The following is a 12,052-nucleotide window of genomic DNA, read 5'->3' as shown; positions in this document are numbered from 1 at the left end:
TCACCACCTATGTATTTTGACCAGGGGTGAAATTCACTTCACTACCAGTTCGCAAATGTGAGCAAACGTGCCTCATCCACGCATGTGCACAGCCTGGGCGGGTGGGTGGAGCCTCTCGCTGCTGGCACTACCGGTTCGCCTGAGCCAGATAAAACCGGCTGAATTTCACCACTGATTTTGACTTGCCCAACTAAAGTCAAAGTCCTGTCCAACTAAAAATTGGGAGAAGAGAGATGGAAGAGATCTGACAAACATGGGGTACATGTTAAAATGGGTTAAATGTGGTGGATCCCTAACTGTTTATGGCAGGTATTTACACACATCCTCTGCAATTCAAGACACTACAAGTGGAATTTCTCCAGGTATTAAGACAACAGCTTGCTTCTTGATATAAGGGCATAATCAAGATGTCATTTCAGTAACAAACATGATGTTGTTTACTATGCATAAGTACTGCCCATTTAATTACATAGAGTTATCTTTTGCATAAAAATAAAGCATCATATTTATTAAATGTATTTGCTGCCCATCTCTTTTTAAAGCGACTCTGCAACATAACGTTGGACTCTTCTGAGTGCCATGCTTAATAATAATAATAATAATAATAATAATAATAATAATAATAATAATAATAACAACAACAACAACAACAACAACAACAACAGCAACAACAACAACAGCAACAGCAACAACAACAACTTTATTGTCATTGTACATGTATATATAGTATACCCATACAATGAAATTCACTTAACACCCAAAGACCAGGTCCAACACACCTAACAATCCCCAAACACCCCCACCCAGCCACCACAAACTCCCCACCCCAAACCACCCAAACATCCACACAACAGACCAAGTAATGCTGTCCAAGAGCTCACTGATGGTGGCCCTTTAGTTCATTGTTGAGTGCAATTATAGCTCTGGGATAAAAACTATTCAGAAAACGTGTGGTCCAAGTTTTAATTAATTACAGCCATAAGCAAGAGTCTCATCCCAAAATAAATACTTTGATTTTATTGAGAAGCCTTATAACTATTGTATTTTGCACTAGATTTAGCTCTCCGGTAGGATGTTCTTTGCACTTGATTATCATGTGTCCACCTAAGTAACTGTCTTTAGAATGGAGCTTTTGAAACCAGGAAATAAAGTCAGAAAATTAAACCAAAGACCCAAGTTTATATATATATTTCAAATTGTTTGCTTTAAAGAAATAATAAAAAAAACAAAAAAACCATGCATATACTCAGCACTTAGACTGATGGCACTAAGAACTTGGCTTCTAGTCTGCTCCCTCCTATATTGTGAAAGAGACGGACTGACTTTTATAGGAATTCTCTGGAGTTAATGTGTTTCAGCTTGTAGTCCAAGAACCCAGCTGCAAAGCCTGAGCTATACAGCCAAAATACTGATGATCTGATAAAGGGGCATGTAGCCTGTGACAATGTGACTTTCTTATTGTGAGAGTGATCAACGTTTATGTTAGGTTCTCTCTTTTTTTTCTGTTCCTTTCCCCCCCCCCACCCCCTTTTTGGTCTGAATAAAAGGCTTGTTGTTTCAAAAATGGCCGTCTCTGAGAGAATGCTTTGGTGCCATAATGGCCATCAAGATGCAGAAACTTATGATTAACTTAATCATGATTTATTCACTTTGTCGAGCCATAGGCTGATCATTTGTGATTCAATATGTCACACTGACATACCAGTAAGTCACATAAGGATGTTATTTCCTATGGAGCTCGTCAAAGTCATATGGCAAGATTGGGCCATCTTTCAATTGTAAGCCTCCCAGAGTCATTTACTGAGGTGGGCAGCTATAGAAATCAAGCAAACAAATAAATACATCTTACCACAAAATCAGTGCTAAACTTCTAGGCTCGCTAATAGTCATACAGTTATTTTCTTCTGTTGCATATGTATATGTCAGGATCAGAACCTCAATTCAAATTATATTATTTTTGTATAATATTTGTGTTAAATCAGTTTTTCAAGTTTGTTGTGTTTTTGTTACATACGGACATATGGAGCACCGATTTGCATGCCTGCCGCTGATTGGCTAATTTAGCGGCGGGAAAAATAAACCACTGTCAGTGGCCGGCAAGACTGTCGGGGCTCTTTAAAAAAGAGAGCTCCGACAGCCTGCCTCCCTCTTGCTCCTGATAGCAGCTGGAAATAAAGTACTGAACGGACTACGGCGTCCTGCCTCTTCTATTTGCACCCCCTATCTAACAGTTTTGTTTTCATTTATTTAGCTCACTAAGAGTTTGAGAAAATTTTCTCTAAGCTGGTGCCCTCCAGATACGTTTGGATTCAGACTTCCAGAACTCCAGAAGGTGTTGTCCCATCTCATTTGGCAGGCACCAGATTGAGGAAGATTGCCTTGAACATTTGTTAATTTCTTTCTATAGAGAAGGATGACTCGTTGACTTTTTTGGGCCTTACTCTCAGATACATGTATACAAAATTAAGCTCTGTCTATAGTACCTTCCTCGTCCAACCTCCTGAAGGTGAGCACAGTGTGCTGGTCAGCTATGCTAATACGTATTCTATGTTTTAAAAAAACCAAAAAACTTTCTAACAGATAAATTGCACTCCGGTAATAATCAGCTTACCTGGTCACACATTTTTTCCCCCCGACTACCAACTATATGTTTTAGCCCTAGAACAGCATTTAAAGTTGCCAATTGACAGGACAGCCCATTGGGACCCCATCAAAAAGCTTATCGTACTTCCCCCAAGATTCAAATACGTGGGTAGTAAGAAAGACTGCCACATTTGTAGCTAAAGTCATTCAATTGAGTGATCTAGATAGATAACTCTCAACTGATTGTGATCAGTTTACTAAGGGATGATCTTACCTGATTATTTAAATGAATATTTTTATATCACCATATTGTTTTATCATTTTATATGATATGTTCATTAGATTCATCAATAAATCTGCTATAATATACTGATAATGCTAGGCATCCTCTCCTCTCCTCTCCTCTCCTCTCCTCTCCCCTCCCCTCCCCTCCCCTCCCCTCCTCTCCTCTCCTCTAATTTTCCTCTCCTCCCACAGGGATCTACACATTTCTTTCTAGCAGCTTGAAATCCCTGGAGGAAAAAGAACATATCCATCGTGTTCTGGATAAGATTACTGACACTTTGATGCATTTAATGGCCAAATCCGGTCTTTCCCAACAGCAGCAACATAGGCGCTTGGCTCAGCTCCTCCTCATCCTTTCCCACATCAGGCACATGAGGTGAGTGGTTACCCAGCAGGCTTTAGCACATGGCTGCTTGCTGCTGTCTTCTGTGTAAAAGAGACCTCTTCCTGAAATGTGCTATCATGGTTAAACTTAATGGAATGATAAGAGTCATGGGGAAATTGACAGTACAAGGTAAACTTTGCCAATGTTTAAAATCCCTTGAGAGACGCTAGAATGCTGGAAATCATTTAAACTTTAGCATTCATTTGTGCTGCAAATGGCAAAGGGAGGTGTGTTAGATGATGTTCTCAAGATTTATTTGGGCTTGACCTCAGTTACTTTGGATAGTGCAATGGTAAATGTGCTAGTTTTATTATGACAGCCAAATTTACTTCATGTTACACTTCTATCATTGCATTCTTTTGTTTGTTGTATGTTTTCAATTTATTCATTCATTTTGGATCATTCCATTATACAGTGCCCAAGTATTTTCAAATGCACTGTAAAGGTCAAATGGGATTAGAAAATTCTGTGTTTGTTTTAAAAAGTGCTATAGTACCATTGTTCTTAAAATGGGGTACTAATCTGAGGTTTTCAGATGACTCTTTTGGCTTGATGCCTTCTCTCTGGAGTACTATCTCCCTCCATTGAAATTTGTACAGTTCTCTCCCCAATGAATTGCAGAAGTCTTTGAATTCCTGTTCTCCCAAGTTTTGGGTAGGGTGTATGTTGAGCCCCTGTTGGGTATTTTATTTTGAATTTTTTCCCCCTGGATGTGCATGATTCTTTTTCTTTCTTTAAACTGTAAACCACCCAGAATAATCTGGAATTGGATGGACCCTAAATTTAATTAATTAAATGACTAAATTATCCATAGTCAGATTGCTGCTTTTCCAGTATAATCCACAATCTACATTTTACTGCCCCACTTAGACAGGCTAGTCATCAATATATTTGAACATGCTTTGCATCATTCAAAACAAATCCCCAAACAAGAGTAGAGTCAAATTTGGAATCAGTGGTGAAATCTAAAATTTGTTACTACTGGTTCTGTGGGCGTGACTTGGTGGGGGGGAGGTAATGTGACTGGGTGGGCATGGCCAATTTTTTTTTTTACTTTTAAAACCATTTTTTCTACAACCTCTTTGATGAAGAGGTTGTAAAAAAATGTTTTCAAAAGGTTCTGATGATCCCAACTGAGTTGCCTGATCGTCAGAGGGTTTTTTAAAAAGCTTCTGCCGATCAGGCAACTCAGCTTGGATCATTAGAGCCATTTAAAAGAAAAAAAGCCTTTGATGATCGTGCGGCTCAGCTGGGCCGGGGGGGGCAGGGATTTTTGCTACCGGTTCTCCAAACCACCCGCCTCCATCGCTGTCTGAACCGGGAGCATTTCACCCCTGCTTGGAATCTCTTGGGATAATGGTATTTAATTTTATTTTTATGTGAACCTTTAGCAATAAAGGAATGGAGCACCTCTATAACATGAAGTGCAAGAATGTGGTCCCACTTTACGATTTATTGCTGGAGATGCTGGATGCTCACCGTCTGCATGCTCCTGCAGCTAAGAACACGCCCCACAATGAAGAGGAGATTTCAAACCAGCTGGCCGTGGCACCTGCTTCAATGCATTCCTTACCTCCTTGCTATGTGAACAAACAGGAAGATGAACCTATGCCAGAAGCAGTCTGAATTTAGATTACCAACAGCCTACAGGATTCTGAGCATCCCATCAAAAAACGCCGGGCTTAGATGAACTGCTACCATATCTAAGCACTCCAATATTCAACGATCACCAGTGATTCCCAAAACAATGATGGTCAACTTCATTAATGGCAGAACATTCATAATTTTGGACCTAATAGGTGGTTTTATATATAAAAAAAGTGTGTTTGTGTTAGTAAAACACAAGCCTGAGGATTCCTGTACTCTGTTTGCTGGTATCATATAGAGAAATTGGATGATCTTTCATTTTTAAATCAATTGGGCAAAAATCCCAGCTGAGTTGAGTAGATGATGTTTACATGTAACGTTTATTGGCTGTTTGGTGGATACAAGAAAAGTATACCACCCAGAGACAGTATACAAAGCAATGGTGGTTAAGGACTAAGATTCGGTTAGACTCCCATTTAAAAAAAAAAAAATAAGAGAAAAGAGAAGGGAAAATATGGATTTAATATTTCCCTGTTGGGATTCATTCCTTTCAGTGACACATATACAATATTCAAATAGATTCATCTATCCTCTCAAACTTCGTAGGATGCTCCAGTTTATTTCAGCAAGAAAAGCCCCTCAGTTAACTTGTTAAGATAACTGTGAGATGCTAAATTCTTGGGGTATCCCCAAGGGGGATGGCTCAGCCCTACAGTTTACCATAATAAAGATAAGCAGGTGGACTGAAAATTCATATCATTTTTAAAAACTGGCATAATTCAATTCATTGGCCTGCTAAATTCACAATGAGGGTCCAAACATAACAGATGTCTCCCCATATCCGTCTGAGGGTGAATTTCTGTGCTGACCATTACAAAAGCTAATAGACCATAGCCCAATTAAAATATGAAATTGTATCAATTAATTGTGAATCACCTAAGGACTCTGGCTGAAAATATAATTGATCAGTTTATACATAGTACACCATCTACTTCATACTTTAACTGACAGGTCACATAAGAACTGTGAAAACCCACCTGATCATGTGAAAAATTATGTCCATGCTGCCAACTGCCAGGAATGGAATGGTCTGTCCATTCTACTCGCTCGCTTTCCACTGGAGGTAACTGTGGGAGAGCTGCACCTGCACATATCTAGGCAGTATCTGAAAATAACTTTCAGAAAATTCCAGGTCTATTCAATCCAATCAGCGCTCCATAGTAGGAAAGTCATCTGTCTCCTTGAGCAAGGTCCTGGATTTGCATGTGATGCTCCCCGATATCAGCCAAAGCAACAGAGTCCCAAAGGTGCTTTTTCAAGAGGCAACTGGACTTTCCGGGTTTTTCTTTGAAGGCGTTTTGCTTCTCCTTCCATTCCCCACCATCCAGACAAGAACTGAAGAAGCTTCTTGGATGAGAAGCGAAATGTCTTCAAAGAAAAACCAGAAAGTCCAGTTGTGTCTTGAAAAAAAGCACCTTTGGGACAACCATGATTTGGATGACTGAGAATCTCTATACACAAAACAACAGAGCTTTATGTTGAGTCACAACTGGTGGCGAGAGAACAATGAAGAAAGGACAAGAAAGTTTTGCACTGCAGCTGAGATCACAACCTGTCCTTTGGGTTCTGCACATATTGACCCCTTCCGAAGTGAAGCGCACACATCCAGGGCAGGTCAGGTCAAAATCTACAAATGATCGACAGCAACCACTTTTGTTAAAATGTATTCCCTTCCCAAATATATGCCTAAATGTTGTGGATCTCCTCTTGTTTGTATAGTGCTCTTGCCAATACTTCTAGCCTGAGCTTCGTTGCTAATGGCCTTGCTTTTTATTAATAGCATCAAGTACCTATTTTCAAAACATAAAAAGTACAAAAATCAATGGTCCTGCTTTGACATTTGATATGAAGTGCCTTGCCAAAAATGGTTACACTTGTATCCTTTGAAATAAGACAAAATGCCCAAAATGTATATATGCTGTATATACAATATATTACATTGTTCATATTATATTGTAATATATTGCATGATATATTAACAACAAAAAGGGTTCTTGTAGGGCCATAATCAAAGAATGCAAATTTTACCGTAGTCATTTATACCCAGCTGTTTACTGCAAATCTAGATATTTTTAACTGGGAGTTTAGCCCCACAGAAGCAGTTGGACATACTTCTGAATAGACAAGCATAGGATCAGGCTACAGTAATATAATTCAATATTTCTATTTTTATAAGGGAAAACACTTTTGCTATTTTTCTACTGGTTCTTTAAGGGTAGAAAGATTTAATTGTATGTGTTGCTTTGGTCGGTTCCCCCACCCACCTTCACTTCTGCTGGATTGGAAATTCCATCTAAGACCTAAAAAGAAGGCTTGGAAGCTTTCCTCCCCATCCGAGTGAATGGTGAACATTTCAAGTACAGGATCTCAGTAGGTCCTTTGTATGCCAATTGGGTAGATTTCTGAGTAGATATACGTAACTGTAACTCAGTTTCTGTCTATCCTCATACAGTGCAAAAGATTAAAATTGGTCTCAGTCTATTTAAGTAATGTACACTACATCCATTTTTCTAACAAAAACCATGATTTTGCCTTGACAAATTAACAGGCAAAAGGGATGCAAATAAGGAAGCCGGAAATGGCAAGGAATGGAACTAGGCCCTTAGCACGGGAAGGTGAGATGTGTTTAGTTTTAATGCCAGCATACCTGGGACAGGTCCGGCTTGGGAATTGAAATCGCTTTTTGTTAAATGTGTGAAACTTAAGAAAAATATCTAGTTGTCATTATTGTTAGTTTGCTGGAAGCGTTGTATTACCCTTATTGCTATTGTTTGTTGAAAGCACCTTACTGAATACAGTGTGTGTGTTTCTGTGCATTTAATACACACTGTGCATTTAAAGCTCACCTATCAGACAACTGAATGTAGCTCTTCTATATAACCAGACGACAGGTTAAAATACAACAAAACCACAGGAAATAAAATCCTTTTCAGTTATCTTCTCTCATATGCAATCAGGTGTGCCTAAGGCTTAGCGATTGTTAAAAATCATTACTGCATGTCAATCAAATGTTATATTCCTGAGGGACGAGACAGGTCTAGGAGTAAACACAAAAAAAAAACCCTTGTTCTTCAACAAAGGACTTTCATGGAAGCTAATTCTGTTTTTTCTCCACATCCAAAGGACATTTCCTCAAATGGGTTCCTAATAGTAGGCAAATATGAGTTTGTAACCCACCTTGCTGTCTGGGGAATTCTGGGAGTTGAAGTCCACAAGTCTTAAAGTTGCCGAAGTTGGACACCTCTGATTTAGAGGCTCAAAGAAGAAAAGAGGGAGCTGTAAATTTTTATTCGGGCTTTTATAAGGGCGATTTTTCTGTGTGCAAAATCTTTCTTTAAATTTGAGTGTCATTGTGGATTCTAGTTCAGGCTGATTTCCTGCCAACCATCTCCACTGCCTCCAGCCCTCCTCTTGAGGCAGTGCAGGATGTACTTAGCCCCTCTGGTCAAGTTCCCATTACTCACAACCCAATCTATAAAAAGATTGATCACTGATTCCTGGGTGAAGAGGCTTAGTTGTTATGAATTATGCCCTTCAGTGAAATGGCAACAGCCATTCTGCTTTTTCAGCCACATATAAATCTGTAATTTTGGAGACTATTGAGAATTCTTCACCATGAAGGAATCTCAGTGAGAGGCAAATAGGGAGAGAACACAAATTAACAGCTGCAATCCCATGGCTGTAGAAAGCACAGGATTCTCTCTGCTCTTTAAGCCCTTGAGACAAGATTGCCCTCTGTTTTGTGCAATTAAGGCAGTCCCTCCCACGATTGTCCTCTTAGGCTCCGGCTAAGAAACATTCACCTTTTGTGATGTTTTGATAGTCAGATGGACACAGATTAAGTTCCAAAGCAGCTCTGGAACAAGAGTACAAATATAAGATTACCAGTTGTCTGGCAAAAGGAGGGCATGTCTTCAGGTTCTCTGCCTGGCAGGCACAGCCTTAAAAAGCAAATATCGTTGGCTTTTTGAGTATCTACAAACTATCACTTCCTGAGTAGCTTTTCTCTGGAGTGCAGCACTCCCCTAATGAGTGCTAACAACAAGTTAACAAGCTCCACACTGTGACCTTGATTAATACCCTCCTGCTGGCTCGGCTGCTATCTGAAACTGACAAGACCTTAATCAGTTACATGCCTCTAGCACATTCTGGAATTGGAAAATTAGTCTTTCTGATGTTGAAAAAATATTTTGATATACTTGTATATGCAGGCTTAAGCTTTCGGGGCTTTCCCCCCCCCCCCTGTAATTTTTGTCACAGATGCCATGTCCTTTCCCTTATTTGTCCTCATTCAGCTTTCTGATAACCCTATACAACAAAGCCTCTGCTTCTCTGTGGAAAAAAATGGCAATCATTGTGAGGGTTCATTGCGAGACCCAGTTTCTAAAATCAATCACGTTGCTATGATTTCAGAAGGTGGACACCACCAAATTGCCATGCCCTTCCTGCCCTGATTGATTGGGTGATTGATTCAGCGCCACTGAAAATCAGCTAAGTCTTTATCGTATATATCACAGCCTTATTAATCACCCTGAATTGAAATGTGCATTCCTATTTACATCAAACAATGCATCCATCTGGTTTAAAAGGCACCTCAGTAAGCATTGCAATGTCTTCATTCACACAATGGTTCTGTGCCCAACTCTTGCTGGATATTGGTGCTAGTGTTTGCCATATGTTTTGGTGTGAACCTGAGCCTTCATTTCATACACATGTTCTTAATGCTAACACCTAAGCTAGAAGCCAACTGTTCGGCCAGCGGACTTTTGGATCTCAAGCTATATTTTTTGCAGAATCAGTCAAATGAATCAATTGTTCTGCCTTGCAAGCTCGCTCTTCTGAAAGCTCTTTTCAAATGCACTGTGGCTTTGTAATGTGATCCTTCAGATCTGAAGTGAGCACTAGTCAAGATCTGAACTTCTTGCAATGCTTTTAAGCTATCAGCCTAACATTGTTGAAGTATAATTGTCATATACAGTAAACCTTGGAGGTACCAAAAATACTTTTAATGTTCAAAAACCTTTTTCCTGTCATTGGTGCATTCTCTCATTTTAATTCAATTCTGGATGTATTTCGGTCTTGAATGATGTTTTGTAAACAATTGTTGCCTTTTAAGGGACTTTACAATTTTGCACTGTCCTGGAAAGATTTTTGTAATGAACCTATTTGTTTTGCATTCAAATGTGCCTGAATTTATATGCTGCCATGCTGCCAATCTGTCTTTAGTAGGAATGTTATTCTGCAATGCACCTTTTAAAACAAAGCCGTTTGCTCCTCAATCTTGAAGTGGCCGCTGGATTATGATAAACATTAATAGTCAAAAGATGCTAGTTAGAAAATAAACCCAAACAGGCTACTTTATGCCACATTATTGTACTTTTTTTTAATGAAGCTTTGTGCACTACATTACCTTTTCATTGTAAAGTTTTCCCTTTATTATGAGGCTTGTGTGCCATAATGTATTTGTTGAATTATTCTGCTCTTTTGCTAAAGCACATAATAGCATAATTGGTGTATTTGTTTTGTTAGAATTGCTTTGTTAAATGAAAAAAAAAGAAGGTTTAATCCTTTTTTTTGTTTCTTTTTTTTTTGCACATTTGAAAGAATGTTACAAACAGCTTTTTAAAAAAATCAGCAGGATACTTGATCTGTCAAGATTTTCTCAGCTTTGATGTTGAAATAAAAAAGTGAATTATACCATTGGAATATGTCAACGGATTTCTTAAGTTTATCTCGGAGGGGGTTAAATCACTTAATTAATTAACACTTACCTTTGTCTCATTTAGCTGTAGTTTGTATTTGTTTCTCTTTGAATCTAAAGTAATGTTATAAAATGCTTAATGATGTGAAGAAAAGGATAGGAATTAAATAAATAAATAAATAAATAAATAAATAAATAAATAAATAAATAAATAACTTAATAATAATTAAAACAGAATGAAGAAAAATTCCAGTGGCTTTAAAGTGTAGATAAAAGGGGCAAAATCATGAAATTTATCCTCTTAAAGCAGATTTGTTAAATATACAATCGTCGGCTGGTTTCAGTCAAAAAAACTAATCACCCCCTCGTTACATCAAGACCACGCTGTTCATTCTTCATCTGTCCCTTACTCCAGCAGTAATTGCAAAAACAAATTTGTAAGCAAAATCACAGCACTCTTAAGATTTAGAAGCACATTTCAGGATTGGAGGTCTGTAGTGTTCAGATATGTACAAAGTGAGTTTCTTCTCCTTGGTCAGAAGCTGAGATCTACTTTGGATTAATTGACGTCATGTTAAAGTGAGGCATATCCTAATTTTAGCCTTTGTGAGTGCAGGCTTAAAACGTTTTGGTAATATTGAGGAGATTAACATTATTCCTGAAGGGGTTAAGTTTAGGGTGTCTATAATATTGATCCCGGATGGTTCTGGTATAGTTGAACGATGCTTTCCAAATCAGATAATTAGGCAAGAGCACATAATCTTTTCATAGCTTTACTTGGACTATTTCAAAGGGATCAGAAGCATCCTTCATGGTAGAAAATTGTTTTTTAGGATGTTCCCCCCCCCCACTCCATTAATACTACATCTGGGACAGAAGAAAAACAGGAAGAAGAAAACACATCCCATTTTAGGCTAAATATTACTATTAGTGATGCATTTATTGCTTGTCTTATGGTATCCTAGCCATACACGCAACAATATTTTGTTTTCAGATGCTATACCAACATAGTCATTAGTAAATTCCAGATCAGTTAATAAAGGGGGAGCGGGGCATTTTAGGAGAGAAATCAGGGCAAGGAGATGAGATCAATTGCCTTAAAATTAACTATAATTTATACTGAAGCTATTAACAAATAAATTTGATACATTAAATAAATTAACCATGGCTTGGGAGAATATGAATGCATTGCATGTACCTCCTGATTATTGGTATGCAGGGAACTGTATGTTGGCTTGCAGGTAGTCTACAGTTCAATCATCCTAGTTTACATAAAATAACATGACCATGTTTGGGGGAAAATGGACTTAACTTACACTTGGCAAACACTGACCAGATATGTGAATAATGACCAGTACTATCTCATTACCATTAGGCCAGACTCCTAAAGGTGACTTGGGTAATAAAACAAGTAACATTGTTTACTTTTGTTCAGTCTTACTGAAACATTC

At 38.4% G+C, this 12,052-nt stretch overlaps 1 protein-coding gene across 2 annotated transcripts in view; it reads left to right on the top strand.

Moving 5' to 3' along the window:
• ESR1 (estrogen receptor 1) overlaps positions 1 to 10,602 on the top strand; it is a 144,106-nt gene extending 133,504 nt beyond the window's left edge. The window contains exons 7-9 of one of the 2 annotated variants that reach the window (XM_070932647.1): positions 3,061 to 3,244; positions 4,645 to 4,872; positions 9,555 to 10,602. In XM_070932647.1, coding sequence (XP_070788748.1) covers positions 3,061 to 3,244; positions 4,645 to 4,872; positions 9,555 to 9,774 — 632 coding nt within the window. In that variant the 3' untranslated portion in view covers positions 9,775 to 10,602. Of the gene's footprint in view, positions 1 to 3,060; positions 3,245 to 4,644 lie in introns of both variants that reach the window. The other variant, XM_070932646.1, reaches the window with a different exon arrangement.
• Positions 10,603 to 12,052: the final 1,450 nt, after the last annotated feature.

Source organism: Pituophis catenifer, unplaced genomic scaffold, assembly GCF_029215685.1.
Source record: "Pituophis catenifer annectens isolate HBS135680 unplaced genomic scaffold, rPitCat1.0.hap2 SCAF_1, whole genome shotgun sequence".
In the NCBI taxonomy this organism is placed as follows: Eukaryota; Metazoa; Chordata; class Lepidosauria; order Squamata; family Colubridae; genus Pituophis; species Pituophis catenifer.
This window is presented reverse-complemented; position numbering and strand designations above follow the sequence as displayed.